This window comes from Culex pipiens, chromosome 1 (assembly GCF_016801865.2).
Source record: "Culex pipiens pallens isolate TS chromosome 1, TS_CPP_V2, whole genome shotgun sequence".
NCBI classification, from domain to species: domain Eukaryota; kingdom Metazoa; phylum Arthropoda; class Insecta; order Diptera; family Culicidae; genus Culex; species Culex pipiens.
In genome coordinates, this window is record NC_068937.1 from 41710024 (window position 1) to 41732224 (window position 22201).

Consider the following 22201-nt stretch of genomic DNA (forward strand, 5'->3'; position numbering starts at 1 on the left):
GTCCTATAAACATATGAAAGACAATAGTTTATTGGTCCTTTTCAAAAAAAAACTCTGGAAATCTGAAATTAAATGTAAATCGCTTGAAAAAAAAACTTGGTGATTAAAAAAAAGTTTTTATTTTTGCAATTCATGTGCATACAACATTTTCAAAAACCTCGCTGCAAAAACTTGGTTCGATCTTGGTTCGATTTTGACTTCACTCGCTTTGTATGTGGATGACAGTCGTGACGTATCCGTGACTTTCGGCAATTGCGCGCTGTCAAATTGAAATGCCAAACTGCCCCAGTTAACTCAATCCGAATTCTGAAACGGAATCTAATTAGAATCGTATACAAATTCCGTTTCAAACGCAACAACCGGTTCCGTGTTCGAACCGGTTGTTGCGTTTGAAACGGAATTTGTATGCGATTCTGATTAGATTCCGTTTCAGAATTCGGATTGATTTGACTTAGGGACGCGTTTTGTTTTTGTTGATCTTCTTCTTCAAATCGTCTGGCATTGTTTTTGTTCTATTGACCATAACCCCATATAGGAGGGCGTAGGTACCCCAACGAAGCCGGAAAATCTCCGGTTAAAGTGGACCATATTTGTCCCCTATCTGACAGTTAAAAATATAGACAAATCTGTATCTTTTGCAACCAGAAGCATCCAAATTGGTCAATTTTATCAAAAGTTATGAATTTTTAAAGAAAATGAATAGGGGTCAAATGAATACCCGAGTGTTTGAGTTTAAGAGGCAGTTTTTGTAAATATTGTTCGGTTTGTTCTAGAGGTCATGATCAGTGCATAATTGACAAAGGGAGCGCGTGGTCGTAAAAATATTTGGAGTGAAAAGTGATTTTTTTTTTGTGTGTGCCTTTTGTTTCGCATTTTTGTCGTGTATTGTGTGCTTCGAGGAGAAGATCACCCTCTGAAAGTGCAGTGTTATCAGTGCATAATTGACAAAGGGAGCGCGTGGTCGTAAAAAATATTCGGAGTGAAAAGTGATTTCTTTTGTGATTTTCAAAGCTCTTCCTATATCATCGTTGATCGGAAGGCACGGCGTCGGGTGCATTGTGTTTAAATTTTTCGACTAAGGTTTTTTTTTTGCGGTGGAAAAGCCATTTCTATATAATGAACGAAAGACGCACTGACAATTTGGATCGTCGAGTTAATAGTGGAGCAAATAACCGTGTGTGAGTGAGTTTGTGTGTTAACCAGAAAGACCTTCCCATAGCATCGTTGCTCGGAAGGCTCGCCGACGGGTCTGTTATGAAAGTCCTCACCATAGCGTCGTAGCTCGGGAGGCATTGAAAAGCCAATACCTTATCCTACTAACCCAAAAAAAAAATTAATCACGTGATGCTTGAAGGAGATGCTGTGGATTCAACGGTCTCAAGCGGTATCAACAAGTATATATCGAAAAACTATGTGCTTGATGAGCCTGCAAAATAAAATATCGGACTAACATTCCTCCCTTTTGTTGAACTGCAGGCTTCTTGGGAGGGCGCCGGTATTGACTAATACAGTAGAGATCTTCAGAGATTAAACAGTGAACGGATGGTTGGCTCCCACTGATCATTTTTGATTCATTGTTTAACTTCAGCTGATCTGTCAATAACGGAGTAGCAGCTCATTGGCAGTCAACCATGCTCATGCTCATGCTCATGCTCATATTGTTCGGTTTGTTCTAGAGGTCGTATCGAGGTGCTCAGATTTGGATGAAACTTTCAGAGTTTGTTTGTCTATACATGAGATGAACTCATGCCAAATATGAGCCCACTACAACAAAGGGAAGTGGGGTAAAACGAGCTTTGAAGTATGAGGTCCAAAAAAACTTGAAAAATCTTAAAATTGCTTGCGTTTGAGTAAAACTTCATCAATTCCAACTCTCTTAGATGCATTCGAAAAGTTTTTTAAAGCACTTCAAAATGAGTCCTAGGCATCCAGGATTGGTTTCAAAAATGTTTTATTTAATTATTTTTTAAATCCAATTTACAACTCCAATACTTCTAACTAACGTGAAATTTTCCGAGGATTCCGAATATGACAAAATATAGACGACCTGTTACACATTGGTGAAAAACTCGCTCTTAAGTATTCAAACATTTAAAGCATAGACTATAGTCTATATATGATTTAAAGTATTTCAAGAAATTCAATTATGTTATGCGTTGGGTCGCGGACTCTATTATCGGCGATTGTTTATTATCCTCCGTCGCACGGGGGGGGGGGGGGGGGGTGATTTCAAAACTAGCGTCAAATGTGACAAGTGACGTCTTGTGGATTTGCTTGAATAAGTTCTGTTGCGTTTTGACACCCGTTGAGACTGGTCGTCTCGTCGGGACCAAGAAAGTCGTCGTGTTTTATTTTATTGTACCGTCCTCCCAGTGGTGTCTTCGTCCGCCGTCGTAGTTTCGTTTCGTTTATTGTCCCGGACGTCCCCGCAGAAGTTAGCACAACGTAGGGGACTGGACGATCGGGCAGAGCATTATGTATTTTAAGGGTTTCAAGTATTTTAAGTGATGGAAGAGGGTTCTTGTATTTCAAATATTTCATTTTGAAAATTTCATGTATTTTGAATGATTCACTAATTTCAATCATGTATTTAAATTCTCATTTTATGAAGTATTTCATGGAATTTTAAATATTTTAATGTTTCGAAGTAAAAACGAAACTATTGGCACTACGCCCCCCGGGGCATGGCCTTCCTCTAACGTGGGATTTCTGCTCCAGCGCCTCTGACGAGACAGGAGAAACCGGGACCGACGTTTTACTTCACCATCCGATAGAAGCTCAGTGGATAAGGCGGGAATCGAACCCGCGTCTCATAGCATCATCGGGATCGGCAGCCGAAGCCGCTACCCCTGCGCCACGAGACCCATGTTTCGAAGTATAGTAAGTATATAAATACTGCATATTTTGAGTATTTTAAATATAACAAGTACTTTGATTATGATTTTAAGTATTTTGAACAACTGAAACATTTCTTGTATTTCAAGCTATTTTAAGTATTTTGAAAATTTCCTGATTTTCAGGAATTTTGAACATTTCGAATTCCAACAGATTTGTATATCAAGTACTTCAAGCATATCAAGTTTTTCAAGTTTGTCAAGTATTTCAAGTATTTTTATTAATTCAATGATTTCAAATACTTCAAGTGTTTTGGGTACCGTTAGTGGGGGTGACATTGGGTCTGGGGGTGACATTGGGTCTGGGGGTGACATTGGGTCTGGGGGTAACATTGGGTCAAAGTATTTTTTTACGGATATTACCCAAGTAACATTTTTTGTTGCGGATCCTTAAATGCAACTATTTCGTAACACCCAAAATGTGCAACCACAACATAGTTAGAACACTCGTGGTGCCTTAAAAAGCGCACGAAAATTTTGTGTTGGCAACATTTAGCCGCTTGTTTCAACTTTGTTACGACGAAGTTCCAGAAACAATTTGTTTGTCTAAATATGTCGGTAAAGTAGTTTGTTGTGTTGTCATGATGTTGCCATTATGTTGTCGTTTAATTTGCGTGAAACAAAAATAAAACTTTTTTAACAAAAAAATTTAAGTGCCCCTGTCGAGATTCTAGACTGGTACCTTCAGATCTTCACACCTTGCCTCTACCACTAAACCATGGTTGAATTGATGAAAGGTGAAATGGTTGGGCTCAACTGTATCTAAGGATTTTTGATTTCACACAAATCGGGCTAAGTCACATGTTGCAACAATGGAACCAATAAGTTTTCAATATGTTTCGATTACAAAATGAAATGCATTGTTGCAAAGTTGTTTTCAATTCGAAAGGTTTGCAACATTGCAACGTATTGTTGCTAAAATGTCAATTTTATGTTTCTACAGCAAAACAATACAAAACCTGGACTTAGTCAAATTTATCATGTTGCCAAATGCTACTTGGGTACCATTTCTCAGGTACTTCTCAATGAAACTAAATTCTGTCAAAAGGGTTGTGCAAGGGACATCTTAAGATGACTTTTCTGAAAAAATCTCGTTCCTAAAACAAATCCTGTCATTTTAGCAGCTGTCTAATTTGAGGTACGTTTTTGGCCAAAAATGACCTCTCGAAAAATCAACTTTTTAATTTTTTTTGTTGGAATTGATCAAAAAGTACCCAAATGTTTGAAAATCTCTACTTCAAATATTTTAGCATGGTCATACGATTCCCTCGAACAAGAAACACTGTTGGATGACTTGTTTTTACTATATCTTTGTATTTGAGCATCATTTTAGTTTCATTTGACCCAATGTCACCCCCTCAAAGGGGTGAGATTGGGTCAATTTTCAAACGATTTTCATTTAAGGTAGAGTCCATCAAATAACGACATACAGTCGACTCTCTGGCTGTCGATCTTCTCGATATCAATAATTATCTATCTATCGATGAATTCTTCAGTCCCTTCAAACTGCATACTTCGATTGGCTTTATTCCTCGATATTTTCTCTTGCTTGAAGGATCCTTTCCTCGACGGTCCCTTGGATTCTGTTTGCTTTAAAAATCTCTTCCGGGTGTCAATATTGTCACTATCTCATGGCTTGCATAGACATTTTTCTTTGCGAAACGAAGCTTTGAAGGGTGTTTGACATTAGTTTGTTTTTGTTTGCTGGACGTTGCCATGATTCTCTCCCATAGCTGGGTACCAAGAAAAATATATTTTCAATCGAGTCTTCATTTTGCATCGTTCTGTAAACTGATGATTCTCTTCCTCGACGGTCCCTTGGAAATTGACAACCAGAGAGTCGACTGTATTTTGTGAAAATTTTATTAAAATATCTAAGAACAATCCTACGATAAAATATTTTCGATGTTATTCAAATTGTTTTTGTTATTAAGAAATTACGAGAGGTGTATCGTTTTTTGACCCATAGTCACCCCCACTGACGGTATTTGAAGCATGTACTTAAATATATAAAAAACGTATTTTGAAAAAATCAAGTATTTAAATTTTGAAGTATTTCAAATATTTAATCATTATTATTGGTTTTATTAAAGACACTTTACCACTGCAATGGCATTTGTGTCTCAATACTTAATAATTGTTTTGAATATTTCAAGTATTTCAAATACATTAATTTAAGGTATTTAACCCTATCAGGCCTGAATTGTTATGATCATACGAAAATTATAGTTTAGCTTTGGAAATTTTGGATTTTGGGTCATTATGACCCATTAGGGTGTTATAAAAAAAATCGAACAGCACAACAATGGAACACTTCCATTCGAACAGTTTTTGCTTTTTTCTACAATGTATTTCTTATGGAGCGAACTGTCAAAAACTGCTCGACTGCGGGTGCTCCATTGACCCATCAAGTCTGAAACGGTTAAACAAGTCAAACAATGTTAGTATTTTAAGTATTTTAATTTGTTTTAGATTCTTTACCATTTCATTTTGAGTATTTATCCTAGACGGTGGCAAGGGCTCAATACTCGAGAACATTATTTTGGGGCGCTGATCTCAAATTTAAACTTCAAAACAATAATTGAAAAATACACCAAAAAAATTCAATATTCCATCATATAAAAACAAAATTAAAACGTTCGGACGATTCAATAAGAGTTCAGTACTCTTTCAGTCAAAAATCAGGATTCTTTCTTTTAAGGCCGTTGCAAATATTTATTGAAGTTTATGTCCCTCGGCTCTGACCAACGTAAAGGGGGGGGGGGGGGGGGGGGGGGAGGGCCCAAAAAAAAAAAAAAAAAAATTAAATTACAAGCCTTGGTTTTAATATTTTGATGAAAAAAGTGTTTTAAAATGTACGCCTGGTACAGTTGCTTTCCAATCATTAGTTATGAAAAAATCGAGGTATTGACGGAATTTTTTCAATTGATTAAACTTCAATTTTCATTACAAATTTTAAGTTTTTCAAAAAAATATTTTTTTGCCCCCTTTCATAATTCATAGCCCTAGGAGTCCGAAGACTTGAATGTGGAGAGCACCCAAAACTCTTTTGACTCCTAGAAACCATCCACGCCAGGATTCGAACTGACGACCATTGGATTGCAGCGAGGCGATCCATACACCTGGAATGACTTAACGGCATAAAACAACCAAGACCGGACCGAACCTTTACTTTCTAGATGGTAATCGAACCCATGATCATTCGCTTACAAAGCGAACTGTGTAACCATTCAGCCACGCCTCATCCTTTTGAAAGTTTCAGCAGTAGCCTAATCAATCAATCTTCACAGTCCATCAGAATCACAACTCCATCTCCATTAGCCGACGATTAGATGGCACCATTTTATCTGAGATGTGACCCAAAACCGTTTCATCAAACCGCCACAAACTCATAATGTCTCACACCCGCGTGTGCGCACACATTTACGGTAGGCAATTATATTAACGATAAGACTACAAACTACAGTCTCAAAAGAGCCCCTCGCCGTACATCAACGCGTTTTCAAGTCATTTGTGGGGGTCGGAGGGCAACACGCATGGGTTTAGTTTTTTTTTGTATAACACTCTTAAATGTTCCCAGCTAACGTTTAACATTACGACTCATAACCACGCAGCTTACCATTTAACCGACGCACAGTTGGCAAACCTCAACAAAACATTTGTGGAAATAAATAATCTAATCTAATCTAATCAGACCCTAGCGCAGCCAATCTTTCGAAGGGATCCTGGAGAGTGCTTTAGGTTAGATGACGCCTAGCACTCTTCTTGTCATTTATTAACATTTGTAGTGCGCCATTGCATTGAAATGCATTGAGACATCACAAGCGTTAAAGCGGCCAGGCCTACTGCGTAAAGCCGTATCGCAGAGATGACTCGTAATTGGGTTGAGTTTGAGCACTGAGTGTTCGAACAACAACACAATTCTGAGTCGACAGGGGAGGAAGAAGCGTGGGGACACACCACCATACGCTCCGAGATTTGGTTGTATTCGTTGGGAGCACCATGCTAAGAAGGTTTGGTACTCCGGGACCCTCTGGGATGGGACATTGTATTTCCACGAATGCCCAGGACACTATTTGCCGTGGTTATAGCGCCACAACTCGCTCTCTGTAACAGTATTCCTAATTCCAGTCCACACTCACCAAGTCGTCATGGCCTAGTGGTTAGCATTTTTGCTTACCAATCCAAAGGACGGGGGATCGAACCCCGCCCCGAGCGACTTTGATTTTTCGTTCAATTTCAAATTTATGTGTTCTTAACTTTCTCGTTGGGAGCAGATGGGCATCGAACCCAGAACCATTCGCTTACAAAGCGAACACCGTAACCAGTCAGCCACGGCCGCTCCTACAAAACATTTGTGGAAATAAATAAAAACAAAAACTTTTCATAAACAGTACTTATAAGATCAAGTTCAGATTTGGAGCTAAACTAAAACTAAACTTTCGTACTTCATGCCCACTGTTCGACCATGGTGGCATGATTGGTGCGGTACAAATCTATTGCGCGATAAGATTATGCTTCCAATTATACACGTATAGCACAGCATCGGTTCTCCATAATCACCACCCAGAGCAGTTATAGATCGTCACTTGTGTGCTATCTTGTGACACGTCTGCTGTAAACAGATAGGACGTGTCACAAGATAGCACACAAGCGACGAGATGGAGAGCTATTCTTGTTTTTTTTTTGCCTTCATTGAGTAGCATTGTCGAGATCGCGGGAAAGTTTTTTTTTCTCTCCCCCGACCACGGTTTTGCCGCGTAAACCAACGCGATTGAAAAATATACAAATCTCGCGCGCACCAGAATCTGATTGGTGCCATTCATTGAGCAATTTCAGCCACCCAGCTCAGCCACAAGGGGTGTTTGTTGGCCTGGCCTAGCCAACAGTCAGACAGAAAAGCTGCTGATCAATTAACGCTGCTGCTGGCTGGCTGGCGACCGGCAAAACGAACCAACAATGATAATAATTCGCAAAAAAAAGTGCAACTCGCGCTTGGAGCAACATTTTTCACGCGAAATCACGCAGAGTTGGCCCGGTAAATTAAAGTGTTAGAAAAACAGTGGCTGAAGAGTTGGATGAACAAAAAAAGGTGCCGAAATTAGTTCGAAATTCTTATTTGAACGTAAACAGAAACAAATGTGTCTTATTGCGATGGAACATTCCGAGTAACGACCGCAATGTTAGGGATTGTTAAAGCTAACCCGAAAGGATTCAGGAAAAACAAATTTTATGTTATTCAAAGTTGTTCAAGGTCATATATTTTTTTTTCTAATTTGCAACCGAGCAATTTTTAGTTTGACTTTGTCAAACCATCAGGGTACAATCTAAAAAAATGTCAGACGAGAAGGTGAACAACCACCGAGGGTTGAGTGCATATCTTTTCTGAAACAGAGCCACTAAAATGTAAAAATGGCGTGATCAGACAAATCTCGTCTCGAAAAATGCTACTGGGACCATCTGGGATCGAACCCAATCCGACTGGGCGAGCGGCAACCACGCTTACCCCTACACCTTGAGTCCCGGTCACACAAACTACCCTCAATTTTGAAGGTTGAAGGCTACCCTCAATTTTGAGGTTCAAAAAAGCAATCTTTCGTGAAATTTTATGATCTCCTGAAAAACATTATTTTCTAATCTAATCTAATCTAATCTAATCAGACCCTAGCGCAGCCAATCTTTCGAAGGGATCCTGGAGAGTGCCTTAGGTTAGATGACGCCTAGCACTCTTCTTGTCATTTATGAACATTTGTAGTGCGCCATTGCATATGAATGCATTGAAACATCACAAGCGTTAAAGCGGCCAGGGCTACTGCGTAAAGCCGTATCGCAGAGATGATTCGTAATTGGGTTGAGTTTGAGCACTGAGTGTTCGAACAACAACACAATGAGTAGTGCGGTGCCTGTGTGGACGCGCAGTCCTGTTTTTTTTCGTGTTATTTTCCGTCTCTTTAGTGTCGCTGTTCGAGTGCATGGGGTGATTGGCTATTATAATTAAATAATGGCATCAGTAGTGTGGCTTTTCGGGACGCGCAGTTCTGTGTTTTACCTTTTTTTTAATTGTTTTTTTTTTTCACTCGCGTTCGTTGGCCGATGAGTTTTTTTGTGTTGTTCTCTATTTATAGTTTTCTATAAAAACGTACCTTTTTTTTTAGACTAGCAAGTCGTATTGCTGGATTAAGCCCTTTCTATATCATTGATGATTGGAAGGCACGCCGTCGAATATTTTTTAAGGCTTATGATAGAAAATCATTTCAATAAATGAAGCCCTTCCTACATCACCGTTGATCGGAAGGCACGCCGACGGAGAATTTCTAGAGAATCGCGGTCGAATTAATACTATATTTAAATCCCTAGATAGCTATCTTTCCGCAGCCGGCTGCCTAAGATTTTTAAAATGTCAACCGATAAACAAATTGCTCATGGTCGCATCACCTACCACAGTGAATCCTGACCTCATACCCATCTTACTAACCCCTCAAAACTCATGTGATACTTTGTCGGAGACGCAGTCGATTTGGCGGTCCCATCACTCAAGTATCGGACTAACATTCCCATCCACTTCCCCGTGTCTTACCTCTGGACGTGGCCGGCGTCGGTATTGATCAGCACGATATGGACCTTTGAAAATTGCGAAGGGGTGATGATTGGTTCCTACTTTTCATCTGTGGTCCACGGAGCAATGTTTGGGGGTCCTGGTCAATAACGAAGTAGCAGCTACGGGTAGACACCAATGCAATGCTATGCTATGCTATGAGTGTTCGAACAACAACACAATTCTGAATCGACAGGGGAGGAAGAAGCGTGGGGACACACCACCATACGCTCCGAGATTTGGTTGTATTCGTTGGGAGCACCATGCTAAGAAGGTTTGGTACTTCGGGATCCTCTGGGATGGGACATTGTATTCCCACGAATGCCCTAGACACTATTTGCCGTGGTTATAGCGCCACAACTCGCTCTGATCTCCTGAAAAACATTATTTTAGCCAAAAACTCAATATACCGCCCTTTTGAAATGTAAGTCTCGATCATAAAATATTCAAAAATTGTTTTGAAAGTTCATAGCATTTTACACATGGTTTAATTGTTGGGCATCAGTAGTGCGGTGCCTGTGTGGACGCTCAGTCCTGTTTTTTTTTCGTGTTATTTTCCGTCTCTTTTGTGTCGCTGTTCGAGTGCATGGGGTGATTGGTCATTATAATTAAATAATGGCATCAGTAGTGCGGTGCCTGTGTGGACGCGCAGTTCTATTTTATTTTTTTTCGTTTTATTTTCCGTCTCTTTTGTGTCGCTATTTGTACATGTACATGGGGTGATTGGATTTCTTCTTCTTCTTTTTTCATTTATTTTTTGTTCGCGCGTTCGTTGGCCGATGAATTTTATTTTTGTTCTCTTTATATAGTTTTCGATAGAAACGATCCGATTTTTGTTTTTTGAGACAAGCAAGTCGTATTGCTGGATTAAGTCCTTTCCATATCATCGAGGATCGGAAGGCACGTCGACGGATATGTTTTAAGGCTTATGATATAAAATAATTTTAATGAATGAAGCCCTTCCTACATCACTGTTGATCGGAAGGCACGCCGACGGAGAATTTCTGGAGAATCGCGGTCGAATTAATACTATATTTAAATCCCTAGATAGGTATCTTTCCGCAGCCGGCTGCCTAAGATTTTTAAAATTTCAACCGATAAACAAATTGCTCATGGTCGCATCACCTACCACAGTGAATCCTGACCTCATACCCATCTTACTAACCCCTCAAAACTCATGTGATACTTTGTCGGAGACGCAGTCGATTTGGCGGTCCCATCACTCAAGTATCGGACTAACATTCCCATCCACTTCCCCGTGTCTTACCTCTGGTCGTGGCCGGCGTCGGTATTGATCAGCACGATAGGGACCTTTGAAAATTGCGAAGGGGTGATGATTGGTTCCTACTTTTCATCTGTGGTCCACGGAGCAATGTTTGGGGGTCCTGGTCAATAACGAAGTAGCAGCTACGGGTAGACACCAATGCTATGCTATGCTATGCTTTCTTTTCATTGTTGGGCAGTGTCAATGGGCAAAATTTATGTTTCTTTTTATCTCAAAGCCGAACTTAAAGTTACAGTCATGCCTAGGTTTTGCACGCCTCGGTATTGCACTGCCCCGGTTTTGATTCGTTCAGCTGCCTCGGTTAAGCACGGCCCAGTGCTTAACTGAAGCACAGAACTTATGTGATTTTGGCTATATGGGAGACATTGGCTAAAATTGTATTAAATATCATACTAACATCAACAAATTATAGTGTTTTGGAATCGGGATAATGTCAGCTATCGATTGCACTTAAAATTACCAAGAAAATGATGGAACGAGAGGAATCACAAATCCGCATAAATAATTTCAAGATTGTTCAGGTGTAAACCGAAAACGCGATCAAAAATTAAAGTGGAAGAATAAGGCTTTTAACTGCTTATTTAATTGTCGGTGTACAGGACGCCGAACTGTTTAATAATTTCCTGGCGTACATTCAATTTAGCACTCCAAAACCAGTCATTAAATTGGAAAAATAAAATTCTTTTTTCAAATTTTCATTTCTTGATTTGTGTGCACTTACGTCGAAGACCAAAATTGTTTACTTTTTGCTCTTTGGTCTGACAGTCTTGGTCTGACAGATTTGGTCTGACAGCTTTATCATGGATTTTTGTCTGGTCTAGGCGGGGGATAGGACACAGCACCTTCCTGAAAATTACATGAAAATTTTCACAAAAAAACATATTTTTCCTGCATTTTGAAAATGGAATGTTTCTCAAAAGAACACTCAAAATTATTGCTATTGCAATATGGGTATCAAATGATCAGGATTTTTTATACATTTCGAATGTAATAATCTTTTTTTGAAAATTCAAAAAAAGTCACAATACGACGTATTTTTGAAAAAAAATAGTTCTTTACAATATGGGTATAAAACGATCAGTATTTTTTCATACATTTCGAAAGTTTGAAAATACTCAAAATTTTCATGAAACTACGTATTTTCGAAAACATGCTCAAAATTTCAGTTTTTCACAATATGGATATCAAATGATCGAGTTATTTAAATAAATTTCGAAAGCTATAACAATGTTTTTTGAAAATACTCAAAATTTTCACAAACCTAAGTATATTCTAAAAAGTACTCAAAATTTCAAAGTTTCAAAATTCATTACATTCAAAATGTTTGTTACTACATTCAAAATTTAAAAACAAATCCGACCATTTGATATCAATATTGTAAAAAACTGAAATTTTGACTATTTAAAAAAAAACGTAGTTTTGTGATTTTTTTTAGTATTCTCAAAAATTGTTGTTATTACATTTCAAATGTATGAAAAAGTTCCGATCATTTGATACCTTTATTACAATAATAAATATTTTGGGGGTTTTTTATAGTAAAAAAATGCATTTTCTAAATAAAGGAATAATACGTATTTTTGTGAAAATTTTCATGTAACCAGGGCTGTGGAGTCGGAGTCGGAGTCGGAGCCGAAGTAGGTGGAGTCGGGTCTTTTTGGGGACCTGGAGTCGGAGTCGGAGTCGGAGTCGTCAAAACTCGAGCAGCTGGAGTCGGAGTCGGAGCCGGAGTCAGCTAAATTTTAAGAGCTGGAGTCGGAGTCGGAGTCGGAGCCGAAGATTTCTGATAACCCGGAGTCGGAGTCGGAGCCGGAGTTATCTTAAATTCAACAAAAAATATGTTTTTTATATTGTTCAGTATTTCCTATACTGCCCATGTTCGCATAAATGTCCCATATGCAAAAACAGCAAGCTGAGAAAAACGCATTTGAAGTTTGTCCCACACATAAGGCTATGTGTTAAGTTTTCGCGAACAACTGGATTTCCTCCTGATTTCCAGAACAAAGTACTGGATGTTATAGGCTTTTCTGAAAGGGCACACGATTTTGAACCAAACTGCATCATTAACTCAAAAACGATGAAAATGCATATGGGACATTTATGCGATCAGGGGCAGTATAGAACAGCTTAATTTAAAAAATATCTTATATTTTTAATTGATTTATCAGATGCCATTATGTTTTTGAAGCTTTTTATTGTGATTGAAAAGCTTTAATTGTGATATTACACTATAATCACACCCAAAGGAAAAATATATCTCAAAATCTGCAACAGTGGATTTGCTGCAGAAAATGTCATAACATTTTTTACAGCAAGCCCGCACCCAACTGGCAGTCGCATGATTGTGATGCATGGCGGCATGAAAGTATATCAGAATCTGCATGAAATCTGTCCTCATGCATTTTTGCGATATAAGAGTATGACATTTTTGCCCGTTACCGACAATTATCGACATTACCGACGGCTGATTGGAGAAAAAAAATCTAAATAGAACGATGATTGGAACCAACAACTTCTTGGTTATCGGTCCGACACGCTACCACCGCACCATGGACGCTTGATGAATTGAGAGGGACAGAGCACCAACATAATCTTTTCTCTGGAGTGTTGCTCGGGGACGCGCCAGCATTATATGTGTTGGTGAGAGCTGCAGATCGCTGACATGTTTACACGTGGGCAAAAATGAGCTATGAGCTTGCTGCAAAAACTGTTATAAAATGTAACATTTTCTGCAGCAAATCCACTGTTGCAGATTTTGATATATATTTTTCCTTTGGGTGCGTAGATCATTTTTGCCAGCGTGTAAAGATTTCAGCGATCTGCAGTTCTCACCAACACATATAATGCTGGCCCATCCCCGAGCAACACTCCAAAGAGAAGCATATGTTGGTGCTCTTCCACTCACTTTTCATCTAGCGTCCATAGCGCTGTGGTAGTGTGTCGGATCAATAACCAAGAAGTTGGTGGTTCAATCCTCGTTCTGATAAGGTTTTTTTATGAAATACAACCAAAAAGCCATCGGTAATGTCGATAATTGTCGGTAACGGGCAAAAATGTCAAACCCCTATTTCGCAAAAAATGCATGAGGACAGTTTTCAGGCAGATTCTGATATACTTTCATGCCGCCATGCATCAAAATCATGCGACCGCCGTTTTGGTGTGAGTACAAGAAAATCAAAGTGTTGCATTTAAAATAATTGAAACTATCAAAAAATATCAAAAGAAGTTGCAACAAATTGTGAAATAATCATTGATTGTTGATGTTGATTTTAGGTAAACTGTTTTGATATCGTTGCAAATTACCATTGAACAAATCTCAAGAATTCAGTACAAAAATAAACTAATAAAAAAATGTGTAGAACAAAACATAGGATTTTAATTTATTTTTCAAATATAATAAAAAACAAAATCAATTTATTATTAACTGGTACGAATTTTCTCATACTGTATGTCCCACGCCAATATGACGGAAGGTGATAATCATTGCATATCAATGTACCTTAAAAAAATGAAATATTTGTGACCTAGAAAATATTTTACTTGTGGATATTTGTTTTTTATTATATTTTAAGTTTTTTCATATATTTTGATGGAGGCGCAAGATCATTCATAAAGCTTCGTTTTAGGTTTCACGAAGTATCGTGAACCTACTTTTTAAAGCATATAAAATTTTAAAATTAAAATAAATAAAAAAAAATCCAGGGTAAAATATTTTCCATGTCACAGATATTTGAAAAGGACATCTTAAGCGTCCTTTCCACGAAGAAATTGTTTGGATACATTGATTTGCAATAATAATCTCCTTCAGCCATGGCGTAATGGCCATGTACGTCTTAAAAAAAAAACAAAAAAAAATGTTTCGTTTAAAATTGTCATTTAAAAAACAAGGTGCCTGTCACTGTGCTTCTTACAAATGTCAGCCTGAAAGTGAGCAAATTGAATTTTATTGTTCAATAGATCATTAAGGCCAGGTTTCTTTTAGTTATTCATTCAAAAATAACAATTTAATATTTAAATTTATTAGCTTTGAAAAAAATATTTTCAAATTTGAGGTTAAGCAAATAAATCCAAATTTACTTACAAAACTGTTCTTCTCAAAATGCCTCTAAAACTGAAGATATTTTTTGATTTCTGTTTCTATAACGTATAAAATTTGTAACCTAAAAAAAAAAAGAATCAACAGTATATAAAAGAAAAGACAATCCGAGCCTAACTTCGTGAAAATTGAAGTTGGTAAATAGTTCAAACAACATAGTTTGAAGTGCAAAAGTCGGTCTTTTCACAAAAAAAAACCTGGAAACTTTTTTTTCCATTTATTTACTTTACTTTACTTTTACTTAACTTATTTTTCTTGAGAAAAACATAACGCTTAGAGAGTATTTAAATAATCCTATTTATCAATGTTTTAAAAATAATTAACTAATAATAGTTAACTAACTTTTGAAACATTTAAAAATATGTGGAGTCGGAGTCGGATTCGGAGCCAACCATTTGTTGAAAGCTGGAGTCAGAGTCGGCTAGAGTTGGTAGGCCGGAGTCGGAGTCGGAGTCGGAGCCAACCATTTGTTGAAACAGGGATGCCACTTGTTTTTTTTAAATGTCTGTAAAAAAGTATGTGTATGTCTGTGCATTTGTCTAAAATTCAAATATATCAATTCACAGTCATTGAAATCCATCAGAATTTGCGTTTTTAAGCATTTTAAGACTAACGAAATAAGTTTCTACAAAAAAGATTACAAAATAATAATTTAATGAAGTTTTTTAAAAGTCTGTGCACCTCAAAAAATGTCTGACACAAGCTCAAAAGTCTGTGAAACACAGACAAATCTGTGTATCTGGCATCCCTGTGCTGAAAGCCGGAGTCGGAGTCGTTTGAAATATGACCCGACTCCGCAGCCCTGCATGTAACTATGATTTCAATGGATAGCTGCCATCATCCCGATTCCAAAACACTATAATTTGTTGATGTTTGTATGATTTTTCATTCGATTATAGCCTATATCTCCCATATAGCCAAAATGCCATTAGGTCTTTTCTTCAGTTATGCACGCCTTGGTTTTGCATCCCCCATATGCGGTGCTAAACCGAGGCATGTCTGTATTTGGGCTTTAACGATGCACATCAACCAGAGCTTTTGCACTCGGATTTTTGTTACAGACATTTTAGAATCTTCAAAACTACGGGTACTGTCGAAGTGTTTTTTTATTGATCCCCTAAAGTACTGTCCACAAAGTAATTAACAAAAAAGTTTGACTATTTTTACAATCACGTTGTTACAGGATTGGGACCGTAAGTTTGACAATTTTGGGATAAGAAGACAACAACTTTCTCCTAGAGAATAAAGAGCATGGATAGGATAAATCCCGAAATAATCGAGAGTACTTTTTCCAAAAAGTTCACCCTCAAAAGAAAGTGTCGATACCAAGACTCTAACCCAAAATCTTCGGCTGATTGAAACACGCCTTTGCCGCATCGGCCACCCTGTTTCGGTGGCTAAGTGGCGGTCATTTGTCCATATAAGCCACTCAATGGGATGAACTGTTTCAATGAACGAATGAACACAATTCATTGTTGTTGCAAGAGGTCTATACTCTTGCTAAATAGTACTTTTCTCTCGTTTCTTTTCGGAAGGACTGTGCGCTTGGTCTTTAACTTTTGGTGTGGGGTTCTCGACGCGCCACTCGCAAAAACGAAAAAATGACGAAAGTTGACTTGACAGCAAAATAAGTATGAACTAATTCTTCTCTATGGCTCAAAACATGCATTTTTTGTCAAATAATATAAAAAAATCGAAAATCTAAATATACGGATTTGGGTATTCAATTTTCAGTGACGTTAATTTATTGAATAAAATTGGGCAATTAGGTTTTGAGTGTAACTTTTTATTCTGAACGGTCAAAACCTGAATCTGAATTGCCTGTAACTTTGCCGAAAACACCAAATCGATCGAAAAAAATCCTTTTCTAAATTTTCTAACATTTACATACCATATTTGTCCACTAAACTCATAGAACCAGCCAAGCGTTGCTAGCGATGAATAAACTCCAATTACTTCACCAAACGCTCCTTTATCAAGATTTTGGAGAAATTACGACACTGATTAATGAAACATGGCATTTTCATCTTACACAATGGCCCCATCGTCGTCGTCGAAGATTCTAGCCTTCTTTACGATAAAAGCCTTCGATTGAGAACTTTCTTCTGGGAGGGAGCAGGGAGCCATTAGCATTCCGTTGCGATCAAGATCTTGCCGCCGCCACCTTCCACCAAAACCAAACAAGTGGATTAGAAAAGCCCCCGTCAATGGTGGAATAAAATAAGTTACAACCTTAAGTACCGTTAAATTTAAATGAAGGCCTGTTTTTCGAAATTTGGATGCTACAAGTTGCGGTGGCGGCTTCCAGTGAAGAAGAAATAAAAGTCGATTAATTTTAAGCGCGGGGGAAGATTAATAGTGTGCAGCTTCTGGTGCATCGTTGAACTGGATTTGATTGTGGAGGGGCCAAGATGGTTGATTACAGAGAAGACTTCTTTTCTCTCTGTCTACAGTGGGGAGGTGAGAAAAGTGTCGTGTCGTTTTGGGGGCCATAAATTATTTCCCTTCGTGAGCCGGGGTAAATCGTTTCTGTCAGTTAAGCTGATTCATTCAGTTTAATCTAACTTGGGAGATGAAATTTCAACGGTTTTTGGTAATTGTTAAATTTGATGGCAAGTTTGAGTTAACAATCAACTTGGAAGACTACAAGACTAAAACAATCTAATGGCACTAGTAAAATCAATTAAGGTAGTCAATTGCACAAAGTATTGCCAACATTCATCAAATTGTCACACACCAACCTCCGCCGACAATGGAATGTGGCAGATAAAATCGCACTTTAGCATGCTTCAAAATGCCAAACCTCTCGATGAGGAGGCTCTATCGCATCGCATATATGCGCAATTTGTTGGCTCGGACCTTAGGCAACACAATAGCAGAAGGTCAAAAGTGATGTTGCCGTTTTATGGGCCTGCGCGTCGCGTTTTCTCCAAATGAGTTTTACTTTAATCTCACACCTGTTTTTGCAGCATCCCTTTGGCGACGAAGGTGTGAATTTTGCCAAAGGGCATCATCATCTGCTTATGCTGGCGCATTCGTTTGGACTCGCATGGAGTTTCAGGGTAGGTGCTGTTAGAGGTCAACTTTTGATGTTTCTGTAGTAGCAACTACGGAGTTTTAGAGTAGCAACTACGAACAGACACCTATGCTATGCTATGCTATAGTTCAGAAGGCCTTCAAACGAATTCGCCATCCAAGTGTGCCAAAGGTGTCCTCTTCTAAGCCATCCTCCATAATCGCAACAGTTTAGGTTAATTTGTGACGTTTAATGGGATTTGCTAATTTTCACACTTCAGCCCTAACTATATGCTCTTCCTCGAGCGAGTGGTTAAGCTTGATACATTTGTGCTGCGTTAGTTTGTGTGCCGTTTCTACGGTCATTTAAATGTGTGACGCACCATGGCTTTGAAACGTTACGTAAGTTTGCAGATGGCTTCTCGTAAAAAGCAAAAGTGCGTAGGTTTTTGGTAGTTTTTTCCAGCTTAATCGTTGCTTCGAAAAACAACTTGTCTGCTTCGGTAATTGACGTTTAGCGCACGTTATAAAATTCTCAAAAATACGATCATGAGCTCTGTAAATGACGTAGTCAGTTGTGTTTTATGCACAAAAATTAACCCATATTATTTTCGATGAAAAGACGGTAAATACCTGAGAAAATACGTTTCCAACACATAAATATCGAAAAACTGCGTGCGATTAGGGTCAACGCTTTCCGCTGCGCGTCTTCAATCAAATTCGATAAATAAGAAACAAGCCATACAGATGCTGCTTCAGCAGTACCACGCGGTTTGACGAATCCAAAAGCCCCGAAACGTAAAAGGGCATATTAGCCAACATTTCGACAGCCATCAGTTCAACTCCACTCAAACCCACTAGAGGGGGCCCTTCCATGTGACCGCGCGTAATCTTCCCTGACGCAACCGGTCAGCCAGCACCATCCAGCTTCCGTTCCGTGTGGTCCACCGGGGTCTAATGAGGTTGCAATTTTAAGACCCGGCGTTTGTCGTTTTCTGATAGAAGAAGCGCGATACACGCTTTGGTGATGATGAACATCGCCCCCGGAGAGGCTAATCTCCCAGATTGTCTCGTCCCCCCTCTTCGGCGGAGGTCATTTCCCGTTAGGGAGCCACTCCGATTGCACCAGGGGGACACATCGTCGTGGTGTAAAAGTTCAATCAGCGTGTGCCGATGGCTGCCGGACGCACCTTCAACTCAACACTTTGATTGTCGTCTGAGCAACGGACGGGTCGTCATCGGTTGCCTCCACCTTGTGTGTCTCGCAAGGTGATCATGGATTAGCGGTATCGACCTTTGGAGAGTTATGCAACAAGTGCATGGGAAATCGAGGGAATTTGTGAATTTTCAATGGCAGGGAGAAGTTGACGCACGACAAAAAAAAACTATTGAAAATGGGTTGTATGCTAGAATCCTGACTTAATTTCCACACAAAATATTTGCAAAACTTAATGCTGACAACAACTTATTAATGTTTTGAGTCGTATTGGAGATCAAATTTCAAAAGGATTTCAGAATACTGTTCAACAAGAATTTTCTTCAGATGATGTTTTTTATACGGATATGAATTGAATGAAATTAAAAATCTGGAGCAACATTCGAAAAGGGCGCATAATCATGTTGACAGCTGAGCAATTCTCTACGAAATCGGTCTTTTTTCTTCAATTTTAATTTTTGTATTTTTTAATCCGACTGAAACTTTGGTGGTGCCTTCGGTATACCCAAAGAAGCCATTTTGCATCGTTAGTTTGTCCATATAATTTTCCATACAAATTTGGCAGCTGTCCATACAAAAATGATGTATGAAAATTCAAAAATCTGTATCTTTTGAAGGAATTTTTTGATCCACTCAAAAAATTATTCACGTTGAAGTTACGTGAAAAGCTATGTGGTATTTTTCCACTAAAGTTTCCACGTAACTTCTACGAGGAGACTCCAGTAGAAACGGAATTTGCTTGGTCAGAGCATTTCACGTCTATTCTACGTGTTTCACACGTAAAAGCTAAATGGTACGTCGATGATATCTACGTGTTTGTTTTAGTGAACGTTGTATGAACTTTGTAGTAGTAGATTTTGGTTTTGTTTCACTTTTTTTCGAATAGAAATAATAATGAAGTCGGTTAAATTTGCATAAACTTGTTTATTTAACCAATATTTCCAAAGATCTTACCGTTAGAAACTAAATTGTAAAAAATGCCATTTGCTGGGAACACCGATGAGACCTTTCCACCAGGTGGTCGCGATTTCCTCCCCAAGGATCTCCGAGTAGTCCAGTCCGTTTGCCACGCGCAGAATCGCCACCGATGGCCAGTGCTTTGTGCACCACGTTAACTTCTACTCGGCCGTCACTCTTATATCCGAGCATTGTCGAGATTGTCCTTGCCCATGACTTCAGCCAACCGGGGGTTGTTGGAGATGGCCGGTTGCGGTACCAGGCAATGGTTAATCGGCCGCTGTTGATGTCCGCGCTCAGCGACCTGTAGTTGGGAAAAAGAGAAATGGTCATAAAGTAACAGTTTGTATATTTTTTTAGATTGTGGGAAACTAACCTTTTCATAATTCTGCCGCTGATGGCCAAGACATTAGTGAAGTCTCGGCGTAGCAACCTGGATCGGATTTCCTGGGCTCCCGAACTTTGCCAACTGGAGATTGCTGGTGATGACCAGTTTTGATGCCAGTGCCCGCCGAAAAACTAAAGTTGCTGCTTTCAGAAATCAGCTTCTGCAAAAACTTTTATTAATTACATATACAATTATTCAAATTTAATTTAACTTACCGTCTCTTCCTTTTTCAACTAAATTTTACGAGAATAGTCCGGCAGCAGGACTTCACCGTACGCCATCAATTTTCATACTAAAATAATCACGTAGAAATTTGGTAGAATGCCGCACTCGAGTCATGTTGAAGTTACATTTCAAAACACATAAAAGCTACATGGAAAAACCTAGTGGAAAAATACTATATGGTTTTTCACGTAACTTCAACGTGAAAACATTTTTTTGCCAGTACACTTTCACATTATTTTTACGTGTGTCACGTAAAACAGGCCTAGCGAGGGGAAAATCGTGGTTACGTGATTTTTCAGGTACCATCAACGTGTGGATTATTTTGAGTGTCGATTTGGTGTCTTCAGCAAAGTTGTAGGTATGGATATGGACTACACTGGAAAAAAATGATACACGGTAAAAAAATGGTGATTTTTTTATTTAACTTTTTATCACTAAAATTTGATTTGCAAAAAAACACTATTTATAATTTTTTTTATTTTTTGATATGTTTTAGAGGACATAAAATGCCAACTTTTCAGAAATTTCCAGGTTGTGCAAAAATCATTGACCGAGTTATGAATTTTTAAATCAATCCATATTTTTTTCAAAAAATCGAAATTTTGAACGCAACAATTTTTCAACTTCATTTTTCGATGTAAAATCAAATTTGCAATCAAAAAGTACTTCAGTAAAATTTTGATAAAGTGCAACGTTTTCTAGTTAAATCCATTTTTAAGTGACTTTTTTAAAAATATTCGCAGTTTTTCATTTTTTTTAAATTAGTGCACATGTTTGCCCACTTTTGAAAAAAATATTTTTGAAAAGCTGAGAAAATTCTCTATATTTTGCTTTTCCGGACTTTGTTGATACGACCCTTAGTTGCTGAGATATTGCCATGCAAAGGTTAAAAAACAGGAAAATTGATGTTTTCCTCACCCAGACAACACACCATTTTCTAATGTCGATATCTCAGCAACTATAGGTCCGATTTACAATGTTAAAATATGAAACATTCGTGAAATTTTCCGAACTTTTCGAAAAAAGTATTTTTAAAAATTTATAATCAAGACTAACATTTCTAATGGGCGTATTATTGAATGTTTGGCCCGTTTGAAATGTTAGTCTTAATTTTAAATTTTTGAAAATACTTTTTTCGAAAAGTTCGGAAAATTTCACGAATGTTTCAAATTTTGACATTGTAAATCGGACCTATAGTTGCTGAGATATCGACATTAGAAAATGGTGGGTTGTTTGGGTGAGACTTAGAAAACATCAATTTTCCTGTTTTGCCTTCCTCACTGAGGTAAGGCTATAATCCTGCTCTAAAATTGAACTTTTTATTTAAAGCTCGAAAACCCACCATGATGTATACATATCGACTCAGAATCGAAAACTGAACAAATGTCTGTGTGTATGTGTGTGTGTATGTGTGTGTGTATGTGTGTGTGTATGTGACCAATAATGTCACGCAGTTTTCTCAGCACTGGCTGAACCGATTTTGACCAAACCAGTTGCATTCGACTTGGTTTAGGGTCCCATACGGTGCTATTG

At 38.3% G+C, this 22201-nt stretch overlaps 1 protein-coding gene across 2 annotated transcripts; it reads right to left on the bottom strand.

Moving 5' to 3' along the window:
• Window positions 1-19739: 19739 nt before the first annotated feature.
• Window positions 19740-20995, bottom strand: LOC120426613 (uncharacterized). 2 transcript variants are annotated; one of them, XM_052706025.1, is made up of 3 exons: window positions 20659-20995; window positions 20432-20603; window positions 19740-20359 (listed from the first exon to the last, which is right to left on the bottom strand). In XM_052706025.1, the coding sequence occupies exons 2-3, from the start codon at window positions 20437-20439 to the stop codon at window positions 20062-20064; spliced, it is 306 nt and encodes a 101-aa protein (XP_052561985.1). In that variant the 5' UTR covers window positions 20440-20603; window positions 20659-20995; the 3' UTR covers window positions 19740-20061. The 2 variants fall into 2 exon arrangements, with proteins under 2 accessions (XP_052561985.1, XP_039447368.1); XM_039591434.2 differs by having other exon boundaries at window positions 20432-20995.
• Window positions 20996-22201: the final 1206 nt, after the last annotated feature.